This window comes from Balaenoptera physalus (assembly GCF_965194825.1).
Source record: "Balaenoptera physalus genome assembly, chromosome: 6".
In the NCBI taxonomy this organism is placed as follows: Eukaryota; Metazoa; Chordata; class Mammalia; order Artiodactyla; family Balaenopteridae; genus Balaenoptera; species Balaenoptera physalus.
This window is the reverse complement of record NC_138885.1, coordinates 106,730,583-106,757,323: the sequence shown is the minus strand read 5'-3', so window position 1 is coordinate 106,757,323 and position 26,741 is coordinate 106,730,583. Positions and strand designations below refer to the sequence as shown.

Here is a 26,741-nt window from a genome sequence, read left to right as displayed (position 1 = left end):
ATTTTGGAACACCTGCCAAGCTAGGATGATAATTCTCAAGACTGAGAGTCCCCTTTCTTAATCAGAAAATGTCATTAATACCTTGGCTTCCTGGTTTTTTTCTGGCATAACTTCTTTGCTTTCTGTCTCTGTGGTAAATCCTTCAGATGGCATGCTGAACACTTACATCTACAGGATTTCACCATCCTCTTACATTTCCCAACTCTGGCCAGCAGTGGGGTTCTTGTTGAAACAGCAGCCTCAGTCAGCTCCCCCTCCTCTACCCCAAGTCCATTTGTCCAAAGCAGCCCACTCATCACTCCCTTTATATATGAAGACACATGGCCATGACATGGGCCCTCCTGGTAAAAGACCTAATAATTGATGATTGTCACAATGGCTGAGAGTTAACATGAGAGCTTGGTTGGGTTGTTGGGGAATACTGAGACATTTGGATAAAGTCAAGAAAGTACTTGTTAGGACTGCTAGAATCAACTGGTTGCCCATCAGTATAGCCCATAGGAACCACCTTGAATGATATAAGCCAAGTAAAATTCCCCCTGCCTTGCAGACACAAGTCTAGCCTCATCAAAGACTTCATTCGCTGGCACATTTAGGTATGCATTCTTGGTTCCATTTTCTCCTTTCTAAAAAGAGCTCTTTAGTGAGGACTTGAATGATATGGAATTTTTAAATTAATTTATTGAATTATAATTGACATACAATAAACTGCACATATTTTAAATGCTCAGTTTGATAAGTTTTGACATATCACCACAAATCAAGATAGTAAGCATATACTCCACTCAAAAAAGTTTCCCTGTGCACATTTGTAATCTCTCCCTCCTGCCCTTCCCTAGCTCCCACTCAAATCCTGAATAATGTAGAATTCAAAGCTTTGGTCCAACTCATCTTTTTAATCTATTACCCCTGCCCCATCCCCCAGAACCTCACAGAGATGCAGCTTCAACCTCAAGAAACTCAATGTTTGAGAAGAGAAGACATGCATAGAAATAAAAAATTCTGGACAGAATCTGATAAATGATATAGAATGTGTTCAAAAAGATGAATAATGGGAGTTTATTAAAGAAGTCATCAAAGAATCAGGGGCCTTTGTTTTGAGTTTTAAACGTTCCATTGGAATTTAATAGATTAAAATGCTAGAAAAAGTAACAGTGCAAGTTAAGACACTGAGTTTCCCATGAACACCTATACTTTTTATACTTTTGAAATAACCCAATTTGACTAGAATAAGCAGAGTTTGCCTGAGGGAGAGAATAAAAGACATGGCTAGAAAGTGAAGTTGGGGTTAGGAGGGCTGATATGAAAATTGAAATTGAACTACACCTTGGAGGCAGGAAGGAGGTTCCCACACATCCTGAACAGAAGAGTGGCAGGATTAGTATCACTTTAGGAAGTTTCACTGAATAATAGTTTGCATTAAAGAGACTCAAGCAGCCTCCACAGTAATGTAGTCCAAAGGTAACAAGGGTTGCTCAAGGGCTGCCACCCTGGAGCAAAAACTCTGGGCATGATAAAGGAAGACTCAACAAAGACTCAAAGGAGAGGGAAGAGTTCAAGGACTCCTGGATTTCAAGCCTAACTAGTATGGCTCTTGGGTGGCGCCACCCAGAAGAGAGAGGCTGGCAGGGAGGCCCCAAGAGATGCAATCTCCTCTCTTCCTTTAAAGCCTGGTTTCAAACACACCTCCTGAACAAAGGCTGGAGTGGTTCACCCGCTCCAATAGGGTCAACTACACATGGAGACAAGGGAGGTGATAATCCAAGTACCTCCCGCAGTCACTCTAATTTCCTACCTCTTGCAGGCTCTAAGAGGCAGGGGATTCTACAGTACTTCTGTGGTTCTTTAACTTAAGATCTAAGGTTTGAATCCTGGGGAGGGCTACAAAGGTTGGGAAGAGAGAAAGAGGAAGAAAGAGGAGGAGGTAGATGTACTTTGACTATGTGTGCATATCTGCCACACTGAGTTTAATTTATCCTATGTCCTCTTTTCCTGGTCAAAAGTTACTAACAATCAGATTATTTCCATCCCCCAAAGAACTCAGATCTTTAAGGTAAAATGATTGGAGTCTATGATTGTCTATGATTGGAGTCTATGATTGTGATGTTATGTCCTAGAGATGGCTTGATAGAGCAAACCATTGTTCATCCAAATTTGTATTGAGGATCTGCAGCTATCTCCTTAATCTTATCTCTGCCACTTTCTGTTTCTGTATTCTTTCCCATGCATGCATGGAGGCATGGGTCAGTGTGAGGGATGGGCAAAAAGGAAGTGATAGAGATATTTTCCTGGGATTCCAAATCATGGCTAAAATATGCCTGAGAACTCACCAGCCTAAGTACATATTAACATGGATCCCTCTCCCCCCACACACACATCAACAGCCTGAATAAATCTTCACTTTGTGAATACGATATCCTTATCAAGAACTTTGTTTTGATAAACAATAGGGAATCCATTCTCAATTGGCAAGGATATACTGAGGACTTCTTTTGTTCTAGCCTATCTTTGTGCTAAGTACTTAAAAAGAATGTCAACTCTATAAGAAACAATCTTATATGAGAAATTACTACAGTTTCTTACACAAGAAGACCCCAGTTCCTCCATTTACTAGCTATGAGACCTTGGGTGGTTACTTAACCACCTTGGCCCTAGAACATGGCAATAGTAGTAGCCACCTCACAAGGTTGATATAAGGATGAAATGGGTTCATATCTCTAGAGTACTTACCATATTCTGAGCACTGTCAGGCACAAGCTATTAGCTTGTCTCTGTACTCCCAGAGTGTAAGGTGTCTGAAGGAAGGCACCAAGATGAAATAAAAAGGACCAGCCAAGACTGGATGTCCTGGACTTCCCTGGTGGTCCAATGGTTAAGACTCCGCACTTCCACTGCAGGGGACACGGGTTCAATCCCTAGTCGGGGAAGTAAGATCCCACATGCCGTGCAGCACTGCCAAAAAACAACAACAAAAAAGACTGGATGTCCATCCCAAATTGCAGCTTTATCTATACCTGAAAGAGGATGTAGAGGTCAAGTAGGGGTAAAGGACACATGAAAAAAGTAAGGATAGAAAACAAGGAGAAGGTTTGTCACTTTTTTATGGCAGAACAATAGTGGTTGAATAAGTTCTTCTCTTTTGAGAAGCTTGAAGAGGATGGTTGCTAGAGAGAGATTTACCTTCCTCTTCTCAAAAACAACCTTCACCCTCTATTACCTCACCTTGTGTCTCTCTTCTACTCACTGCACTCCTGACCCGTTCGTCTACCCTGTCTCTGCAGGAACCTAGGTATCAAATGCTCTATGGAGTTGAATAAGGTAAGGACTGAAAAAATGACTTGAGGCTCCTCAAGTGCTCCGCACAGCACCTGATACTCAGTAGGTCCAATAAATGTTACGTCTGCCGCAAGTTTGGCAGCTTCCATATTTGAACTCCTTACTGTTACTTCACATCTCCGCTCTTTCCTGAGTTTTCTTCTGCTCTCTTTGTCTCCTTTCTCAGTCTTTTCCTCTGGATACCTTAGAAGATGATGAATCCCAAATGTCCCTAGACCATCTCATCTACTCCTGTAGATTCAACTACACAAAGCTCTACTCTGCCAATGCCCAAATCTACATCATCACCCCCAAATGCTCTTCTGAGCTAGTTACCTGTATCTAATTTGTCCACTGAAAACCTAAGTGGACACCGGATCTGTCCAGTAGACATCTCAATCTGTGCAAAACTAAAATCAGTACTTTCTATCCAAATACAGTTTCTGCTTCTGTAACCACCTAGCAGTTATTCACTGGGGGCAGAAGTCTGGGATTCAAACTTTCCCTTCAAAGCTCTCCACATCTCATCAGTCACCTCAATGTTTTATAATCTACCCCTCCTTTTCCATCCTCATCACTGACTTGGGTCAGTCTCCTCCGGGTTTTAATATTCAAGTCTTTTGTTCATATCTCTCATCATGGTAAAACATGATGAGAGTAAAAGATATCACCCGCTAGATGATTAACCATCTCCCTCTCCCTCCCTACCAAGGGAGCAAAGGCACCAGGAGACATCATGCACAAGCACTAACATTAAGTAGGTGTGGATTTAAATCCCAGCTCTGCTGTTTGGTATCTATGTGTCCTGGAGCAATTTCCTGAAGCCTTTAAGGAAGTAATCTCCAACTGGGCATTTTGTTTCCTCATTAGTAAAATAATAGGAAGTCCAAGTCCTTCTGGCTTTAACTAAAAGAAGATTTTTAAGACCAGGAGAAATGAAATAATTTGTCCTGGTCTTAGTAGGCTTACTAGGTTGAGAGGCTTGGAACCAGAAAATCAGTCTGATTAAATGTTGAAGGAAATCATCCCAGGTCCCACTGCTCAGCTCTTCTCCTGTAGATTTGGTTGTTACCTCATGTGGACTTTGTGAAATCCTAGAGTGGGGAAGTCCAAGTCACAGTGGCCTAGTTTCTTTACAGGTGGCCCCTCAACCCCTACATCTCAAGGTTGAGAATATCATCTTCTGGTAAATGACTGGAAAGCCCACACCAAGCTTCTAATATCTACCATGACTAAGTGCAACCACACTAGGATACTGCAGTGCTGCAGATCCCCTAGGACTTGGCAGACTTCCTGCAGGTGCATGAGAGAAAGCACCACTGAGGACAGCATGGAGGAGGAGAAAGATGGTGGTGGCAATTGGCAAGGCTTTTGAATGTGTGGTCCTGAGGGAGTGTAGGAGGAGCGTGGGGAGTAGTTGTAAACTGTGTGTGAGGAAGGGAGCGAAGAGGTGGTGATGGAGCCATTACCGAAGAGGCTTCATTCATTCTGGGGCACCTGGTATGGCCTCAGTGAGAAGCAGTCCATTTGTAAGTATTCATCAAGCCCCCATTATGAATAAGACATTGACCAGCTCTCCTGGACTATAAAGATGAATGAGATAGGGATATTTCAATGTGTTATCTGAATGTTTACCATAAGAAGTACCTTCAGTCAGGAGGGACAAGTTAGGCTTCATGGGTATAGGACCTGTGCAGTCACAAACAGCCCTGTGCTCTGGGCTGCTCAGGCTTGGTTTATGCTCTTCAGTCACCATCTTGAAAGTATTTTTTTTAAACAAAAATCCAACATATTCATCTTGCACTGGACCCCACAAATAATGTAGCTAGTTCTGGGGAGACTTGACTGACCTGCAAGTAAACCAGCCTAACAATAGCTAAAGAAGTAATAAAAGTCATAAAGGAAAATCTGGAAAAATCAAGTTGGTCTTGTGTGCCCCCCTGAAGAAGTTTCTGAGACTCTCCCACCCTAACCAGGGACCTTTATAACTTCAGTTTTGTCTTTGCTTCCTTGCAGCATGAAGAAAGTACCACCATCACTACTGCAGCACAGTGGTCTACTGAGAAAACAAATACTTCTACATGGAGACACTGTCTTTACCAGAACTCCAGAGCATCTCAGCAGTATGATCTTCCATATTTCCTCCTAGAACAAAAATAAGGAGGCCCAGCATTGGAAATTTATTGACCAATAAAATCTGATCACTGCAACACTCAAGAAATCTGGGTCTTTCTTTGGTCCTTTCTGAAAATGAAGGCTTTGTTTTAAAGATTTCACTAGGTGAGTCTTCCTTGCTGTCCTAGCATATGTGTGGAGGGCAAACTGTCACTAAGATTTTGTGCTTTGGACCTGAGAATTCTACTAGAAAGAACAGTGAGGGGGTTACTTTGTTCTCTTTCTTTAGTATAAACATGACTAAAGCTACTTCTCCAAATATGAGAATTCCACCCAAGAGAACAATGGGGAAACAAAATAGGCAATGATACTGCCAGGCAAGACTTCTTTGTCAGTTCCATTTTTCAAGATCCTCAAGAGGCAAAGTGAATTTATGATTCCAACCTATCTCCTCTTCTTCACCCTCAATTGATCACCATTGAGAATAGAAAGTAGAGTTTTAGCAAATCAAGTCAAAGAAATAAGACTGGATTGTGATCGTCTCTCTTGACCCAAGCCTGATCAGTAGAGTTATAATAGGTATTTGTGTTAAAAAATAATCCAGAAATATTGAGTGTCTCCTCTGGTCAATGCACACTTCAGCAGCATGTTGGTCATAATGCTTTGAAATCATCAATTATGAAGGCTCTGACCCTCAGCGTGGCAACTTCAGTCTGTCTTTCTGGTCCACTTTTGATAGCAACATTTCCCCATTTCACAGGGCCAAGTGTCCACAAACTCAGTGACATGATGATAGTCTTTGGTGGGTGGGATGATTTCAAGAGGGCAAGGGCCTCTGGCACATGGCTCTCAGAATGTGAAAGGAGACTTCAAAATAGAGAAAAAGCACAGGGGAAAAAAAGGCCAGAAATCTCAGCAAAGTGCCTCATGAAACAGTGGCAAGAAGCCTGGACTGGGGATTAGGAGATCTGAGCTTGAGATCCAACTTTGCCTATAATTTGTGATTTTGGCCAAGCTACCCTTCATCCCCAGACCTATTTATTATGAAATTGTTCTCTTAAAACCCTTGCAATTCAAAATTCCTTACTCCAGTTGTTAAGCGGATTAAAATTCATTCGCTCCTAAGGACCATATGAGGCAAATAATTTAACATGCATGACATTTTCACACCATATCACACCCTTTCTAATATCTTAGGATGCAGCTTTAGTTTTATCTTATGGCTGTAGGGCACTGTATTCCCAGTGTATTCTGGGAAGGGGCAGCTTCTTCATATAGACGGGGATTAAGGTAAGTGGGCGAAAGGGAGTAGTTAATGTGAAAACATTATTTGGAACCTTCTGAAGCATAAAGTTTGGATTTTCTTTGTATACTACTGAATCATGTGGCCTTAGGGTTGGTGGTGGCAAAAGGAATAAAAATTGTCAAATAATTTTTCATAAGTTCAAAAATAACAACAACAACAAAAACTATGGCATTCTCTCCAAATGAGAATTTTAAATTTGTCCAGAGGAATTCCAAATTCACACCCTGCCTCTAAGAAGAGCTCATTACTTTTTCCCATTTCTCCTTCTCCCTTCAGTATTATATTCCTTCATTGTGATCCTAGCAGCAGCACAGGTAGGCGGAAAAAGGCCAAGGGAGCAGAGAGTCAATGTCATATCTATTTTTAAGGCAAGTAGAGAAGGCAGTGTGAAGTGGTGGGCAGTCTTTGGTTTGAAGATCAGCAATCTGAGTTCAGCCATGGCTCTTGCACTGCCTGGGTGCAGCCCTTAGAAAGCCTCTTGGCCTCCCAAAAGAGGGGGGTCAGATGGCTCCTGAGGACCCCCCCAGGGCCAATGCTCTTGTGATGAGCTTCCTACCTTTTAGCAGCCCAATTTCTCTATTCCTGGAAAACAGAAATTTCTTATGGAAAGAGAGTTTGGAGATGCAGTCAGAAAGGATGGGAGAGGAGCCTGAAAGAAAAATGAGGAAAAAACTCCAAAAATCTTCGGGTAGAACCCAGACCATCTTCAGAGCCATGATGTCCCCTTGTTTCCCAGAACTGGATGGGAAGAGGTGAATGGAGTTGAGGTCCCTCCTTCCATTTTCTCTGAAAACCACCCCTTGGCCTGTGGCTCTGGTTCCTCTTTATTTCCTAGGAGAGATACCAGATGAATCTTGAGCTCAGAGAGCTCAACCCCTTGGTGAAACCCCTCTCTCAGCAGATTCCCCCGCTCCAGCCCACCCTGAGCCCCCTTTGCCTGCCTGAACAGCAGCAGCAGCACCAAGAACAGAGAAGACAGGGCATGCATGCGAACAGGGTAGAAGGTCCCCACTTCCCAGCTAAGGTCAACATCTGTAGAGACTTAGGTTTCAGACAGGGGTTCAGACTGAGTCATCTACATTTTTAAGGACTGTCAGCAACTTTTCCATGTTCCCTGTAATAAACCCCAATTTCCGGCCTGCTGGGAAGATCCTGCCCTGGGCAGACATCCACTGGACTCCCAGGAAAATTAATGGAGTGAGTTTGAATTGGAGAGGTGAGATGAGACCCAACTAGAGGTCTGAATTCCAAAACAGTGACGTCCAAAGCCTGCCTCTTCCTAATCTAAGAAAGGGGCCAGTGGGAGTGTCAAGTCTCCAAGCCCTTCCCTGCAGTGCCACTTTGCCATCTTTCTAGGAGATAAAGACACCATTTTGTCCATCCACTTGTTCTGGGCAAGATAACACTCAGCCCCAAAAGTGAAGGAACTGATAGCTCCTCTTCTAAAAAGACCAGTAATTCAGTTCTTTCTCCATGTCCCTATAGCTACCAGAAAATATCTATTTCCTTTCATCAAGAGAAACAAAAACTAAGACCCACTAGGAAACCAAAGTATGGAGGAAATAGGTTTATTGGGACATCTCTGCTATTCCTGTGCTGGGTTATTTAAAGTAGCTCATGTAACCATCCTGTGCCTTGGTTTCTTCATCCAAAAGGAAAAAAGAAAAAGAGAGAGCAGAAGAAAAGGTAAGGAGACAACAGATTAACGGATTAACAGATTAACAGGTGGATTAACAGATGGCTCTCAACAAAGGAAAGAATGCATTGTGCTGTAAATTGCTATTGGCTCAAACAACAGTGGAGAAGAAACAGAAAGAGAAACAGAGATAGGCTGCAGTTCCCAGTGCTCAACCCTGCTGGGAGGTCTGACAGAGAAGCCAACACAAACACCACCACAGCCCCACTCCTCACTGGCCTGGGAATTGCCTCCCCTCACACTGGGCTTCCTGTTGGTGGAGTTTCTCAGCATGGGTGTCTGAAACTAGAATTTGTCCTTAACCCTACGCAAAGGGGACTTTCCTGTTTGTTTGTTTCTTCATCCCATCTCAAGTCTGGCTGCCTTCTTCCCTGTGATCTCAGCTTCTCCTTGGCAGAGTAGATCTTTGGGGGATGGGAAGGATTGGGGGAAAGAAATATTTGCCAGTCTCCAGGACCATCCAGAAAATGTCTCCCAAACTAAAGAAGCCAGGTCCCTCTGCAAACATGTTCACCAGCAGGGTCAGGCCTGAGAGGCCAGCACGGAGCACCTGAGGGCCTTTTATGGAGACAATGTCCTTTTTCCCTTCTTTCTCTAGAAATGCTCCCACTTGGTATACAAAATCACTCAATGTCGTACTGTCTGTCCTCATAACACCAAAGTCGCTGGAATGAACAAATGTTCATGACTACCTACTATGGACCATGTCCCTGTGGGAAATACAGTTGAATAAAAAATACAGTCCCTAACTACAAGGAGCCTACCACAAAAGTCAGATCAGCTCAGAGATCACGTATCCCAACCAGCATATTTACAAAATAATAGAGCTGAAGTCCAGAGAAGTGATGTTTGTGGCACAGTCCAGACTAAAAACAAGACCCATTGCCTCCTGTTGAGATCAGACTCACACACATGACACGACAATGTGGGCACAAAACAAGATTTCAAACAATTAGGGCTGGTTTTCCAGACATTGAGGACAATATTATAGGACAATGGACTGAATAAATTTCAAAAGACAATGACAATTTGAAAAGTCAGAGGAGTCTTCCTTGGAGAAGGTGGGACAGAATGGGGAAGAATCATATAGTTGGAAAACTAGAACTTTTTATTGATTCAGCCAAGATTTCACAAATCCTTATTGGGCTCCTACTCTGTGGCAGGACTGTTCAATGCTCAGTGAACATAATTTTTAAATTCCGGCTTTCATGGAACTTGCTTGTGGGAGGAACAACTAGGCTGGAGCAGACAGAAAAGTCCCCAAATTACAAAGAGGCAAGGCAGCAGCCAGCCTCTTTCATAGAGTTCCTCCTTCTTTGGGTGAATAAAGGCATCCAACAGAAGGTCTTCAGAAAGAACTGCCTGGAAACCAGAAAGTGGAAGGGGTCACTTATGATGGCTGTTCAAAGAAGCTGCGTTTCAAAACATGATTTGCCATCTTCTCTATAGACATTAGAAATACAGGGAGTGGGCCTTGAACTACATTCTGTCTTCAATTCAATCAACTTTTGCTAAGAACCTCCTACATGCAAGAGTGCTTGGTTCTTGAATGAGGATGATGGCAGGGGAGAAAGAAGGAGGAACAGAAAGAAGTTATCAAGCTCTATTGAGATTTTTTTTGAAAGGTCTCAATATAAGGTATAAAGGAGGAAGAAGAAAAGGTTAGATGATGAGTCCAGTATCAGGGAAGTTGGGGATGGTGTATATCTCCTGCTCAGACTTTTACTCTGAGCTCCAGACCCATATACCAAACAATCATTCAGTATCTCTATTTGGAAGTCTCAAAGGAACCTCAAACCCAAAATGTCTTAGACCAAAATCATGATCATCATTGCCCCCATGCTTGGCCTTTATCCCAGTGAGTGGCACGAACTTCTAGATAGCTGCATCACACAGAAATAAAATCCACACCTTTGACATCCTCTACTCTCACCAACCAATCCAATCCATCACCAAGTCTTTGTCTCCTATCTACATCTCTACATCCTAACCAACGCCCACTGGCCCGGGCTTAAGCCATTTTCAAATATTTCTCTCCTGAACCCCCACTATTGGCAATAGCCTCTCCCTTTATTCACTTCACTTCCCCATCAATCCATCCGCCATCTAGTCTTATCATGTCATCCTCTTAAACATTTTTCCATGGCTCCCCAATGTACTTGAGCTTGTCTGGTATCTGCTCCTCTCTCCAACCTCATTTTGCACCATGTTGAGAAGTAATTATTCACTGATTAGTGTATATGTCTGATTAATAGCTTTCTCCCCTACTAGGCTGAAAACTCCATGAACTCAGAGTCTACGTCTGTTTTTACCCACTACTATTTTCCTAGCAACTAAGTGCATGGCACATACTACATGATCAATAAATATTTGCAGACTGACTTTTTTAAAATGGCTAAGCCAATGGTTCTCAACCAGGGGTGATTTTTGCCCCTCCCTCCCCCCAGCAATGTTTGGATACATTTTTGGTTGTCACAGCTGTAAGGGTTCTACTGGCATCTAAAGGGTACAGGCCAGGAATGCTGCCAAATGCACAAGGCAATGTGAAAATTAGTAAAAGAAAACTTCAGCTAAGATTGGAATTGGAAGTACTCATACAGGGAGCTCTCACACCCTACTGCTCATGGTCAATCATGCCAAAAAGAAGATATTATTTACTGACCCCAACAGGAAGACATCAGGCACTGACCCCAACAGGAAGTGCAACTACTTTACTACCCCAGCAGGAGGAATGAAGACTTCCATCACCCAGCAACAAGCCCAGCCAATGCAAAGGGCTGCAACTCAGCCAATAAGAAGACATTATCACCTGAACTTTTAATTTCCTCCAATGAACTATCATTATTTCCTTGCTGATGACTTCCTTTCCCTGTCCAGCTCTCCTTACTATAAAAGCCTTCTATGTGGTATAACCCCTTGGAGTATCTCTCTGTCTGCCAGATGAGATGCTGCCTGGTTCAAGAATGACTTAATAAAGCTAATTAGATCTTCAAATTTACTCAGTTAAATTTTGTTTTTTAACAACAATAGTCCCACATATTTAGCCCATAGTGTCAGCAGTGCTCAGGTTGAGAAAACTTGGTTTAGATGAAAGAGAAAGAATATTTATGTTTTGGACATATTGAACTGGATTTCCTAGAGTCAAGTCCTTATAGAAACACATTTGTTATCCCCCAATGCTGTAAGAGAGACTTAAACATGATGCATATACACACACTCAACAACCATTAAATTTCCTACAAACAGGAGATAACTATTTTAATGGCTCTTGTACTCTCCAGGTGCCCAGCACAGGGCTGGAATTTAGGTGCTCAATAACACCTGTCTGGGAAACCTTACTTATCATTAAAAAAAGACCTCAAAATTAAGGGTAGCCTTGAGCTGCATTAGAGGGGCCACCTTATTTCACATATATTACCAAAGTGTAACAAAGGCCAGTGACATCACAGTGGAGCCCTGCCCGCCGCTAAGCCACGCCCCCTTCACAGTCACAATCGCTAAGGCCTTAAATACCCAGACTTGTGGCCTCCCGGCTCTACAAAGCCCCTCGTTTTGGCAGAAAGTACAATGGCCACCAGCCGCAAATTAAAGAGTCATGGCATGAGGAAGGGCAAGAACCGAGGTCCTCACAAGGGAGTCAAGAGAGGTGGCAGCAAAAGAAAATACCGGAAGGGCAGTCTGAAGAGTAGAAAACGGTGCAATGACGGTGAGTGAGGGATGAGTAGGAGAGCAATCAAACAGGGGGGATCTTGTTGTCCCGTGGGTCCTCGCTCTTGGAGTTAACTCTCATAGGACCCTGAAACCTCAGCATGAGAATTTCATTCCCAACTAGGTTCATGTTTGGGCAGGAAGAGGATGAATGGTCATGTTCTAACTGGTGTTCCTGTTGCAAACTTGTCCTTTCCCTACAGCCAATCGCAATTCCCGCTCCCACTTGTGACTCCACCAGCGGGCTCTGCCCTGGTGGACTTCAAACGACACCAGGCAACAACAGAGAACAGAAGGGGGACTGCCAAGGAGACCTGAAGTTAGATCAAAGCCAGAGAAGAGCCTATCATGTGGATAAAATGTCAGTTGTGAAGAAATGAGGAATGTATATGTTGGCTGTTTCTCCCCAACATTTCAATAAACATTTGAAAACTGAATTTCAGTTTCCTTTGATCTTTTGGTTGGAAAATGGCTCCTGAGCTGGGCAGCCTTGGGGAAGAATCAACAGGTATGAAACCATTAAACATCAGACATGATTTGGATAATATCAATGTCAATGTAATTTTCCTTAACAACTCTCTCTCCTTGTGCCCCAACTCTGGCCATGCACCATCACCATATTTGGGTCTTGGTCTCAATGTACTGTCTCCCTTCCCAACATGGAAAGGGAGAGGAGATAAAAGAAATGGGAAAAATACATTCATCAGAGTGCCAGTTATGAGCCAAAGGAAGCAAGCTGGTTTTGTCAAGGGGCTTGGAGCATGGAGACACCAAACCATGATTTCCCAAACTAGCTAGCTAAAGACATGTCCCAGTGGTGGATAGAGAACCCTCAGCACTTCTAATTTATCTGATTGTATGGGCATGATTAGCAGGCTGTTGGAGATGAGGATACATTCTGGGCAGAAGCCAGAATGGTATTTGGACAAGACCAGAGGCAGAGATACTGCCTGGGAGATTCAAGCCAGCTTGTGTGACTCTGACATCATAAATGAATCTTAATCAGGTGTGTCTGGCAGTAGGACTGACCTCACCTCAGTCTGGGTGGACCTTATTGGCAAGGAAGAACCGTCCTTTGCTGTGGCCCTCACTTTAGCTTGACCTTGGGTTCTGATAACGCTTATGTCGTCTCTAGCCAAGGATCTGACACATCCTCTCAGCATCCACCCGCTCAGGAGGGGGCAATATTTTTCTTAATGAGTGTTTCCTGTTGCCTCAGAGACAGTACCAGGGTGGCACAGAGAGGAATTGAGACTCATATTTAAACCAGGCCACCCACTTAGATTCTGGGGAAGCAACCAGGAAAGGATATAAGCCAGAAGGAATGAGAGGAGCATGAGGTCAGACATGAAGTTTCCAACATGGACGGGGTGGGGTGGGGGGGTGGGGGGAGATGTGGGACCAGGTGACATAGCGAGGAAAGGGAGCCTCTTTCTCTGCAGAGCTCCACATATTTTCAATGAGATCATTGACTCTGAGCCCTGTGGAGGTGTCTAGGTATTGGGATATGGGGATGGGAACAAGGGCTGTCCCTGTGGGTCAGATTCTAGTAGGGAAGGATGAGAAGAAGCCCAGGTCATGACATGCGTAAAGATGTTTCAAGTTGCTTCGTTCTCTTAGCCTTAGAGAATGCACACACTGCTCCTGAGCTAAGTCAGCATCAGGCACCCAGACTCTTCAAAACTCATCAAACTTGTATTTCCCTCCTTATTTTTTCAGTTTCCATTTTTGTAAAGAGGGAATAGAGAAAATACTCCCTTCATAACCTTCATCTTCCACAGTTTTACCTCTTAAACATTCCTGTTGTCCCTGTTTTTCGAACCAAACTCAAACTCATATGCTTCTCAAGTAGATGATTATCCACAACCACACAAAACTCTTTACAGATTCAACTGGAATCCCCAATCAGAAATGACCAGTTCTCACATACTCTTGTGCCCTTTGGGAATTCCTCTGCCTCCATGTAAAGAAAGCCTGAAAGCTCCTTGCAGCACACAAAATCCAGTTATTTTACTGTCAGGCTTTTGGTGCTCTAGCCATAAATTCTCATTCATCAGCCAGCAGGGAGTACAGCCAGTTAGAATTCCTACATGGGTCCAAAATAGCGAAGCCTTTATATCCCCTCCTGCCCAGCAGGCTGCTCAGGGAAAGGGTGACCTCAGGCCAGGCATTTCTCTGTGCTGAGGCAGACCCTGCAGTTAGGCTGAAGTTAGGAAGCTGTTTGCTGGACCTCATGCCCCACAGTCTGGGCCACACACCTCTGTCTCTTCCACTGGCTTTCTGATAACCTACATCTCTTCCCACTTGCTTTTTCCCACCTTTTGCCCCTGCCACTCCCTGCTGCAACTGTGTGCCAGGAGCCTTCAAATGCTTTCATTCACAGCTCACCCCTTGCTCCGTGCTCTCCACTTCACCTTTCCTCTGCCATCTTTCAGATTGCCAAGATGTGCAAAGACAACCTTTCCCATAGGGAAGAGTCAACAGAACAGCAAAACAGTGTGAAAGGTACTTCCCTCAAGAAACTTATTATTCTTTATATAAGAATATTATTCCACATGTATCAATAAATAGAAATATTATTCCTGTATCCATCAGGATCCCTCAGGAAAGCAGATCCTGGAGGGGACTCAAATGAAGACACATTACTGAAGGGACGATTCACAGAGGCAAGACCTCCAGAGCCTGGCAATAATGGCTCTGCAGGGCTTCCCTGGTGGTGCAGTGGTTAAGAATCCACCTGCCAACGCAGGGGACACAGGTTCGAGCCCTGGTCCAGGAAGATCCCACATGCCGCGGAGCAACTAAGCCCGTGAGCCACAACTACTGAGCCTGAGCTCTAGAGCCCACAAGCCACAACTACTGAAGCCCACGTGCCTAGAGCCCAGTGCTCTGCAACAAGAGAAGCCACCGCAATGAGAAGCCCATGCACCACAACGAAGAGTAGTCCCCACACGCCGCAACTAAAGAAAGCCCGTGCGTAGCAATGAAGACCCAATACAGCCAAAAATAAATTAATTAATTAAAAATAAATAAAGAAATAATGGCTCTGCAGAGGCGAAAGGATGGAACAGTGTTATAGGAGCCCCATGAGAGCCAAAGCTGTGTGTTTGGTGAAGGGGGTGGCAGATGGACCTCTGGGTAAAGACTGTACTGGAGAGGGACACAGACACTGCTGGTCTCAGAAGCACCCTGATGTTTCTCTCCTCCAGTCCTCCAATCTCCTCCTGATGCTTCCAGTGGCCAAACTCAACCAAAAGGCAAAAAGTTAAGGACCCCAGGTGATGCAGGGCATCAAAGAGCAGAGGATGTTGAAGAATAGCTCTGAAAAACTAATGGTGATAGCTGGCACAGCCTGGTAGGCAAAATGTCTTCTTTCGTTGGACTTCTAGAAGCTGGCCACTTTAGCATACTATTTGTCTTCTCTCATTTCTTGTCACAGACCAAAGTCCCTTCAGAAGTAACCAGTGAAGAGACCCCAGACCAAGTTACTCAGGGCTCCTGAACCCTCAGCTCAAAAGCACGCGTTCATGTCATTGGCAAGAGAGTATTATTCCCAGACAAAATGTTCTAAGACAATGTTAATTAATGATCAGGATGGGCATGTGGAGAACAGCTCAAGGCTGGTCAGGGCAGCCAGACCCTTGCCTGGTGACTCGTGTTTGCCCCCTTAGACAGGTGTGGAAGGATTGGCATCCACCTGGAAAACTCTGTTTTGCAGTAAGAACATTTTCCAGGCTCACAGGCTGGACATCTTCCAGCTCCGGTGTTGACTTAGTCACTGCCCTCCAGGAACATTCATTCTGGCTCCCTGTTGACAGCTCCTGCAGGCTCAGCCCCGACCAGGCAGGCACCCAGAGGGAAAGAGCACAGGGGGCTTGTGACACTGGAAGGCCTCACCCTCTGTGTGCTTTTTCTCCACCTCCCTCACCAAGGGGTCTCTGTTCCTCTCTCCAGTTTTCTCTGGAACGCCATGTCTTTAAGTCATCACTTACTCGGCCTTTTTAGAAAGTCAGAAAAAAAAAAAATTAAGGAATTTGACCACAAGCCCTTCTGGGTCACCTTGACCTTCTGGTGAGCTGACTTGGATACAGGGCCTCTGCTCCACTGACATCGGGGTCTGATGGGGGTGGTCCCTGAGGATCCTGTGGGTGGAGAGAGCCCAGAGGAGCTAGGGGAGAACACAGCTGACTCCCACCTCTTGCCCTGGGCCTGTCCAGATCAGCCCAGGTGGGCCCAGCTGGATCTGTGCAGCTGCAGGAAAACAGGAAGTTCTAGAGAAGTGCTCAGGGCTGTGTGAGGGAGTGAAGGCCCAGAAGCTACAGCTGGGAGGGGACTGAGGTGCCCCAGGGGTAGTCGGCACAAGTCAGACATGGCCTGAGGCTCAGCTGTCGGGGTCACCTAGAGGTCTGTCCTTTGAAACCAGAGGACAGCACAGCCTGGCTCTGCAATCCGAGCCTTCACGCACCAGGCCCCCCCAGGGAAATACCCAAACCTCTAGGAGTACCAGGTCCTGGTCACCAGGTCGCTGGTCCACCTCACCGGGTTGAAGAGTGAGGAAGCCGGTTGCCCAGCTTGAAGAGAGCCTCTCCTCACTTCTGGGCCCCCAAGCCGCCCTCCCTCTCCAGCCTTTCACGGGTCCAAACGGGAGACCTCGCCCTGATCTGAGACCTGCAGCCATGCCTGCCCTTTAGCTCAGTGTCCCAGAAGTGATACAGATGACAGTTCTCTCCACGAAGCACAGTGCCAGGGAAAGTGTCCAGGACTGAATCCCGAGGGTCTGGATTCCATCAGAACCCACTCCTCCTGCATGGTGACCTTGATCCATCTCTCAGTCCTGCTTTATTTCAAGCCTTTGCACACCTCCCCTCCTGCAGCTGGGGCCACTTCATCTCTTCTTAAGGCTCAGATTTACCATTGCTGTTACCAAGCCTGACTGCAGGGAGAGGCATCTCTCAGCAGCCAGCAGGGTAGGCTAAAGCAGATGGGCAATGGTTCTACCAGCCATGTGATCTTAGGTTGATTTTCCAACCTCCCTTAGCCTCATCGTCCTTATCTATAAGATGTCAGTCATGACATCTACCACACAGGGGACTTGTAAGAATATAAAATACTGTAAATTATAGGACTTGAGTTGAGTTGGCTGCCCTCACCTCTCTCCCTTTGGACTGGCCTTTTAAGTACCATTGTGTCTGTCTGGCCCTGACCCATGACCCTGCTTCCTGCCTCAGTCTCTGGATGACACTCCTGTGGACAGATTCCCAGGCACCCCTTGCTCTGCAGAGAGCTCTGGATTCCCATGTGACCTAGAGCCTCTCAATCTCTTCCATCCCTTTGCCCGGGTCAGATACTGAGATCAGGAAGCATCTATATCTCCCTGTGACTTATTTTGCTCTCCCATAAAATTAAGGCATTGAGGACGATCTTATCTCTCCAATGAGACTGTAAACTCCTAGGAGCAGCAGCCAAGCCACCCCCAAGAGAGGGGCAGAAGGATCACATCAGGACAGACAAACAGCCCTTGTTTCTTGGGAAACAAATCAATGGATCCACCTCCTAACCCAATACATTGTGAAAAATAAAATCTGAGCATGGATGTCAATGAAAAGGACTGAGGGTGGATTGATAAACTCACCGATTAGGATCACGTCTATTTTTTCCATTAGTAGCAGGCAAATATCTCTGTAATTAATTAGCTATAAAGTCCTAAGTCTAACATGCAAGTGGTTTTTATTGAAAAGACATAAAGAGCTTGAATTTCACAATTTGCAGGGACCATTCTCAAAAGTGCCTCAAAATGGAAGCTCTGAAGTGGGAGAGCTTCTCAACAGGACTAGAAACTGGGCCTTGATTTATTGACTTACTGTTTCCATCAGGAACACCGAAGAACAATATCACGTGAGGTATACAAAATGCCTCTGAAACTTTCACGTGCACAGAATCACCTGGAATCAATCTGATGGAATGCAGATTCTAATTCTGTAGATCCAGGATGGGCCCAAGATTCTGCATTTCTAAGAAACTCCCAGGTGGCTCTGACACTGATGGTCCGGGGACCACACTGTGAGTAGTGAGTGAAGAGGTATAAAACACTCCGCTAGACCCACTAAGGTCGGGTGACTTTTCTGTACTGTTAAAGTTCTTTGTAATAAAATGAGAGAAAAATTAAAAAAACAAAAAACAAGAACCCTCTGGTAAAAGGCTCACAGAGCAGGTCCAGGTCAGCTCTGCCCAAACTTGCATGGCAATTCATTGCCCCGCTTTGGGGTTCCAAGATGCCTTGCAATTCTTAAAAAAAAAAATGTCCTAAGATTCTAAAGGATTAGATCAAAGAAATGTAGCCCAGCAGCGCCCATCTCTCTGACTTCTCTTTTAGGAACAGAAGGCAGCAGCATCACAGAATGTGGACAGAGGGCTTTCTCTGCCCCTCTGAACCGTGGTTAGTCTACACCACTTCAGAACATGGGAATTGTACTTCCCTGGGATATGAAAAGAAAGAAGCTAGAGAAGAGGTGAGAAAATGCTCTGAACAATGATGCCTTTCCCACCACTGCCACCACTGGAGGCTAGAAACGGAATCTCTGGTCTGACTACTCAGTCTTTTCTGTTTGCTCCCCTTGGCTGCAGATCCTGGGCCAGATCACAGCCCACTTGCGGCTCAAGGTGTGCATTTGGCGACAAACAGCAGAAACAGATTCCAGCTAACTTAAAAGAGGGGGAAGTGGAATCTATTGGAAGGCTGTGAAATTGCTCAAGAATAGAAGGAAAAGCTGGACAAGTAGGTCCCAGGATGGAAGCCAGGCAGGAAGCAGGCCGCAATTCAAGAGCGCCCTCTTTGCATTGAAATGGCTCCAATTGTTTTCCATTCTTACATCACTACCCTAAAAAGCCAGGGTCCCAGGAGAGAGAAAGTGATGGTCAAGCTTGTGTTACAGTGGGGCAGGCTTGATCCTAGAAGGAAAATTGAGGGACTGTTACCAAAGAAAGGAAAATGTATGCCAAGCAACCAGGCACAGCAATGTCCACCGCATAAGGCAAGAAACAACTTCCCTGCAGTGCAAGCAATGCCAGCAGACTCTCCCACAGGGTAAAAACTCAGCATCCTGCGCACACGGCAGCCACTCTCTTGAATCCCTAAAGGTGTGAACACCGTTATGTCATGCAGTTTTCCTGTAAAACTGCCATCTTAGCATAAAGAATTTGCTTAGAACCTATCAAATACATTTTGCTTTCACTGCCAGAACCATCAATTGGCTTCATTCTCCACTCCAGTTTTTTCCCCCACAAAGAACGTTTTCACCACGTTGAAAAAATTAACAGCAAATGGGATAGCAAGAAGAGAGTCACAGAACCACATGCAGGGCTGCTGCTGGAGGGATGGACAGGCCCATTCCTGGTGTGCACATTTTGTATTCATGGCTCAGGAAGTAAACATACCTGGGAGTCACAGATTCTCGGGGAAGGTGGAGAGGGAGACTGTGATCTCCATAAAAGTCAAGAGTACAATAATGCAAATTTGGGGCATGAGCAGGTGGCCCTGGCCTCAGGGGGCCTCCATCTTCCCCTGCCTGGTTCCTAAGAAGAATGATTTTCCTCCTTCCCTCCTTCCACTCCAGACATCCAAGAAACAAGACATGTTCTGGCTGGTTTAGCAGATAGAAGCTCCCCAGGGTTTGGGTCTAGGACGTCCAGTATGGGCGCCACTGGCCACATGTAACTACTGAGCACTTGAGATGTGACTAATTGGAATTGAGATGTGTTCTCATTGTAACATATATACTTGGTTTCAAAGACTTAGTATGAAAAAAAGAATGTAAGATATCTCATTAATATTTTTTCACATTGATTGTATGTTGAAATACTATCTTAGACATACTAGATTTAAAAAAACAACTAACATTGATTTTGCACATTTCTTTATTGTTTTTTTAAGTGTGGTTACTGGAAAATTGAAAACCACAATGTGACTCGTGTTATATTTCTATTGGACAGAGCTGGCCAAAGCTGCCCTGGATTTTCACAGCTCAGTAACGCCTCATTCCCTATACTTCCTGCTCTTTTCCTTTAGAGCCGTATCTACCAAGCCAGGCCCTGTGCTAAGCCAGCACTGCAAAGAGATGAATAAAGCCCACCATTTACCTTCAGTTTTCCCAACCCTCTATCACACGCACACACACGCCTACTATCTTTTTCTTTTTTTAATTATTTATTTATTTATTTTTGGCTGCATTGGGTCTTTGTTGCTGCACGCGGGCTTTCTCTAGTTGCAGCGAGCGGGGGCTACTCTTCGTTGCGGTGCACGGGCTTCTCACTGCAGTGGCTTCTTTTGTTTCAGAGCACAGGCTCTAGGTGCACCGGCTTCAGTAGTTGTGGCACGTGGTCTCAGTAGTTGTGGCTTGCGGGCTCTAGAGCGCAGGCTCAGTAGTTGTGGCGCACAGCCTTAGTTGCTCTGTGACATGTGGGATCTTCCCAGACCAGGGCTTGAACCCGTGTCCCCTGCATTGGTAGGTGGATTCTTAACCACTGTACCATCAGGTAAGTCCCTGCCTACTATCTTAATTTAATCCTTTAGGTCCGGAGGTTTGGGAGGTGATTTCCGTGTTGGTCTGTATTATCCTTGTTATTCTCATGGTCATCCTTGCTGTCCCTGATGTGCCTAAATAATTGCTTCCCTGGAAGTCTGGGGCCAAAATTGCCAAACACTGTAGAGCTGTATATTTTCAACTCAGACAACTTTTGGCTCAAAACTGTTTGGCTTGAAAACATATAATATACAAAAGTAAAAAAATACTTGCTCTTTTTGGCATATCAAGAAGATATGTCACACATGAGAGGAGGGATAACTTGACATCTAATTACCACAGTGAGCTACTCACATCTCTCTACCTGCTAACACACACACACACACACACACACACACACGCACACATACACACAGTCAAAAAGGAGAGAAGAAAAAGTCAAGGTGGTGGCACTCAGCTTTAAATTCTATGTTGTTTTAGAAATGAATACATCTAGGAATAATAATAGTAAGAGCAATACTTGTAAAATGCTTATGCTAACCTAAGTGTCCATTGACAGATGAATGGATAAAGAAGATGTGGCACATATATACAATGGAATATTACTCAGCCATAAAAAGAAACGAAACTGAGTTACTTGTAGTGAGGTGGATGGACCTAGAGTCTGTCATACAGAGTGAAGTAAGTCAGAAAGAGAAAAGCAAATACTGTATGCTAACACATATATATGGAATCTAAAAAAAAAAAAAAAAGGTTCTGAAGAACCTAGGGGCAGGACAGGAATAAAGACGCAGACGTAGAGAATGGACTTGAGGACCCTGGGAGGGGGAAGGGGAAGCTGGGACGAAGTGAGAGAGTGGCACTGACATATACACACTACCAAATGTAAAATAGATAGCTAGTGGGAAGCAGCTGCATAGCACAGGGAGATCAGCTCGGTGCTTTGTGACCACCTAGAGTGGTGGGATAGGGAGGGTGGGAGGGAAACGCAAGAGGGAGGAGATATGGGGATATATGTATATGTATAGCTGATTCACTTTGTTATAAAGCAGAAACTAACACACCATTGTAAACCAGTTATACTCCAATAAAGATGTTAAAAAAAAAATACTTATGCTGGAGACTCTCCTAAGAGCTTCTTTCACCCTCAGCACAATCCCATACAGTAGATACTATTATGACCTCTGTTTTAGATGTGAGAAAGTGAGACACAGACAAATCAAGCAATCTGTCCAAGGTCACATGGCTGGTGAGCAGCAGAGCCAGAATTCGAACCAGGCTGTCGGTTCTGTGTCTGTGTGCTTAACTACTAAGCTGTGGCATTTTACAGTTGGAAGAATTGAGGCTTAGAGACTAACACACACTTAAGGTGGCCCAGCTCATGACAGAGGCTGGACTAGAAGTCTGTCCTCTGATGCCCCCCACAATGCCCCAGTCTCCCCAAAACCAGACCACGCCAGTGTCCAAAGCGAAGGGGGACTTTGATAGGTGCACACTAGGATGCTTGGGGATGGGAGACAGCAAGGAGAAGGAACCGACAGCACTTCTCATGTCTCTTGACCGGGTAAAGGCAGAGCCAGTTGATTCAAACCCTAAGCAACGGATTAATTATAACAGAAAAACCAAAGGCTTTGACACCAGCCAGTCCTAGACTCAAATCTTGCCACAAGCACAGAACAATAACATGATCATGGACAAGTTTCCTAACTTCTCTGAGCCTCTGTCATTTGCTGTGTAAAACTGGGTTAAGAACACCTCCTTCAAAGACCACCGCCGTGAGCATCTGCATGAGATCCATATGCAAAACAGCTCACGCCATACCTGGTGCACATGCCTCGTAACTACTTTATAAATATTAGCTCCTCTCCAGACCAGCCCTCACCCTCCTCAACTTCAGCTGGAACCAAACAGGGACCCCTGGAATTCCTGCAAAAGGGTCTATACAGGAGTGAAATAAGCATGTAGGGCTAGAGGGGTGGCCCCAGGGACTGAGGAGAGGAAAGCTCCGTGCTGTTTGGGACATAGTGGGCGAGGTAGGGTTACCACCATGAGATGCGCTCCACGGCCTCAGTCTGTGTTGCTAGAAAGAAAGGGGAGGATTGTGAGCTCCAGCCTGAGTCACAGAAGCCCTTTGTGTCTCCCAGGAGAGGGCAGGTTGGGGCCTCGGGCTGGGGAGACAGTGGTGGGGGGGGTGACCCGGCAGCCTGGATTTCATCTAAGAAAGGCTGGCCTGATGCCCGCCTCATGTGTTGTAAGGGCCGGTAGAGGAGCCCTGGGAGGGGGGACAGGTGTGGACAAAGAGCAGAGACTTTGAAAAAGAGAGATGTCTCTTTCTTATTTCTGTTAGCTTAGAGTTTAACTAATTAAAATTCATTTTTAAAGCTATTTGGGCTTAATGAGGTTCCACTTTCCATGCCTCAGTTTCCCCAACTAAAAGACTCTCAAAATGTCAAAGGGCCCTCAGAGGACCTTCCCAGGGCCACCTTTTCCACGCCTCCACCCACGGCACAGACTGCCCTCACCCCTGCTGAACAGATGGAAAGCAAATGGGAGAGACCTCAAGACTCCCAGAGACGAGGGAGTGCCTTCTCCTTCTGGGTGGACTTGATTTTCCGTGGTTTCAACGGCAAGGTAATTAGGCCAGAGACAAGAGGAAGCTCCCCTCTGGAAAGAGACCTCTTTTGTTTCTATCACCTCTCTAACATTGCTCCCATATTTTTATACATGTTTCCAGGAATCTTTTCCTAATCAACCAGCCAGAAATGAATGGGCTATATCATCTCTGAGTTTCCAGCTCAGTGTGTTTGCCCGTCTAGAAGTCTTCCCTGGATACAATAATATTATAGCTACTGGGGTATGGTCTCATGGCCCTAACAGAACATAATTTCCCTAAATTCAGAAAAATCATCAGCTCTGTCTCACCCATGTTGCTTACTACAGGGTCTCTCAGGTTGGGACAATATCCTCCTCGCTAAATCAGCGGGGGCTTATTGAATGTCTACTCTGTACCCAGAACTAAATGCTTTTCTACCTCCATCCAGGATAGCAGCCAGTGTTCAACAAACGTCTATGGAGTGAAAGGCCACTATGCTATGCCAGTCCTTATATTGAAAGAGTGGTCCTAGTACCATTTGTGCCCTTCAGGATATATGCCTCTAAGTACACAAGGCATCAACACTAAAGAGGCAGGGATTCACCAAGGGCGAGGTAAGTACCAGAAAGATGTCCTGGGCCCTTCAGAATATACACCAGCAGTTCCCAATTTTGCTCAGTTCACAACACCTGGATTCTAAATATATTGATTTGGCCAAAGAAGCAAGAGGAGGACTCCATTACCCCAAACTGGTACTCCAGGTCTGGACACCCCCATGAGGGCAGACAAAATGATGTTCATAGTCTATTGTGTTTCCAGCCTTAGTACAGTGCCTGGCACATATTAGTTGCTCAACAAGCATGTATTGAATGGATGGCAGTTGGATGGAGGTGATGCTGCTGACAGGTGACCACATATGTCTCCATAAGGAAGAGGACGATAAAGAACATTGCAGTTAGAAGGGACTTCAGAGTTCTTCTACACCAGCCTCTTACGTTTAGATAAGAAAATGAGGGCCAAGTTCACATGGTGGATTGGAAAAGGGCACTGAACTGGAGTTGGAAAGACCCAGACTCCCTGGTTCTGACCAAACTCAGAAAAAGAACTGTTAGTTAGGGATACTGTTAGGGCAGCCATCCTTACAACTACTTCCCCACCACTGGTTTGGTCAGATCCACTTTTATACTCTCCACACAACACACACGTGTGCTCTTTAACATCACTGTCCTTCACATTCGTGATTCTTTTTTTTTTTTTTTTTTTTTTTTGCTGCACTGTGCAGCTTGTGGGATCTTAGTTCCCCAACCAGGGATTGAACCCAGGCCCACAGCAGTGGAAGCATGGAGTCCTAACCACTAGGCTGCCAGGGAATTCCCTTGTGTTTCCATTGTATAGTTCTCTGATTGCAAGTTGGAGGTCACGGTTTTGGTTTGCTTATTTCTTTCTCACCAACCATAGTATCCCCAACATCCACCTGAATTACATAATAAATATTTGTTAAATACATATATTTATTAATAATACATTCTTTCTCAGTTACATGCTAAATTTTTCATGGAGGCTAGAGTGGCTCTTATTGCAAATGCAGCTACCTTGTAACTGTAAATTTGTATTTGAGAAACTGATCATACCAGAAGAGGGTTGAATTCTGGATTGCTGGTGGGACCCAGAAAAATGTATGGCTGTTAGAGCAAAATAAGGAGACTCTGTCTTAGAAAGGAATGGAGTGTGAGGAGTGACATCTTTCAAACCTCAGACTTACACTAATCTGAGCAGGGAGCAAACTTAAGGGACTTGCTTCAGAGTGTGGGTCTGGGAAAGAGAGGAATGTAGAAGATTCTGCTAGTGGAACTGAGAGAGTGAGCAACCAGCCTTTAGTGGCCAAATCACAGCAGCAAGGAAAGCTTGGACCTACATTTGGGGAGGTTCATACCTAGATCACCACAGGAAAGAACTTGGCATCCTCCAGGCTCAGGACTAACAGAGGTGGCAGAGCTAGGAAAAGAGTAAAATACAAAGCTGACATTTCATTCTGGTCTGTGTTAAGTTGTACCAAGCTATGTGCCTATAAATCATCTCCAATATATAGACTCTGTACAGAGATTTGAGCTCTAATCAGAAAACGGAGAGCAGTATCATGAGGTCAATGCATAGTTACGGAAGACCTTAGATTGAGAAAATGAGTGAGGACCCAGGTCCTGGTTCTAAGGACTAGTCTGAAGAAGAAAATTGTGACAAACTAAACAATGCAACCAAGAAGTTGTGTGGGCACCCATACACTGTGAGAGGAACCAAAGGGCTGTGTCTGAGTTGTCTATGCAGAAACTCAGGCCCTAAGATTTTTGAACCCTTGAAGGGTAGAAGTTGAAACCAAAAAAAGCAAAACAAAACAAAGTTTAAAAGCTGATCTAATAAAAATGCAAATGGCCAAATTTTTGGACCCAGAAATTTTAACATTAGGTGTTTATTCTAGAGAAATCTTTACATCTCTACACAAGAGTGTTTCATAACAGTCAGAACAGCATATAAAGTTAACAAGACTCAAATACACTGGCTTAACTCATAAAAGTGGGCTTGCTGTATAGTCTAAGTCTAATATGGGTCTCTCCTCTTATAGTACACACTAGGGGACTAGTCAAATAAAGTAAATTATATCTATGCCATGGTATATTCTATAGCAGTTAAAAAGTAGATACAGGGTTTCCCTGGTGGCACAGTGGTTGAGAGTCTGCCTGCCAATGCAGGGGACGCGGGTTCGAGCCCTGGTCTGAGAGGATCTCACATGCCGCAGAGCGGCTGGGCCCGTGAGCCACAATTACTGAGCCTGCGCGTCTGGAGCCTGTGCTCCGCAACGAGGGAGGCCGCGATAGTGAGAGGCCCGCGCACCGAGATGAAGAGTGGCCCCCGCTTGCCGCAACTAGAGAAAGCCTTCACACAGAAACGAAGACCCAACACAGCCATAAATAAATAAATAAATAAATAAATAAATAAATAAATAAATAAGTAGATACATATGTGTACGTGCATAGATCCACACATACATATATGTACTAATATGGAGAGATCTCCCAGACATATTATTAGGTGAGAGAAAAAAGGAAAGTAGCAAGAGAATACATACAATATGATACCCTTCGAATGTAAAAGGATAGAAACTTTTATATGTAAAAATTAAGGGCTGTGTGTATATTAACGTTTACATGTGCATGTATACAAATACACATGTGTATGCACACATACACACACAATTTTGTACATTTTAAAAATATTTGCACCAAGCTGTTGACAGTGATCCTCTCTGGGGAGAAGAATGAAATTAAGTGGTGAACAAAGAAGACTTTTGATTTATCTGTATTGTTTGAATTTTATTACATGTTATACTTCTGTAATTAACTTTTTAAAAAAAAATTTCTTCAAGCTGCAAGCAATTTCTATCTGGCATGAAATGGAAACATCAACAGTCCTTTAGTATAGAGAGTCTCTTTGTTC

At 44.6% G+C, this 26,741-nt stretch overlaps 1 protein-coding gene and 1 long non-coding RNA gene across 2 annotated transcripts in view; one reads left to right on the top strand and one right to left on the bottom strand.

Annotated features, from left to right (window-relative positions):
• The window catches only part of LOC309663489, a 368,186-nt gene that overhangs the window by 58,993 nt on the left and 282,452 nt on the right, over positions 1-26,741 (bottom strand). The gene's annotated exons all lie outside the window — the stretch shown is intronic.
• TNP1 (transition protein 1) lies at positions 1,604-13,472 on the top strand. Its single transcript, XM_082467466.1, has one exon. The coding sequence runs from the start codon at positions 12,000-12,002 to the stop codon at positions 12,144-12,146; it is 147 nt and encodes a 48-aa protein (XP_082323592.1). The 5' UTR covers positions 1,604-11,999; the 3' UTR covers positions 12,147-13,472.

Coding starts and splice junctions, on each gene's coding strand:
- TNP1 (XM_082467466.1), top strand. CDS start 12,000: ATGGCCACCAGCCGCAAATTAAAGAGTCATGGCATGAGGAAGGGCAAG.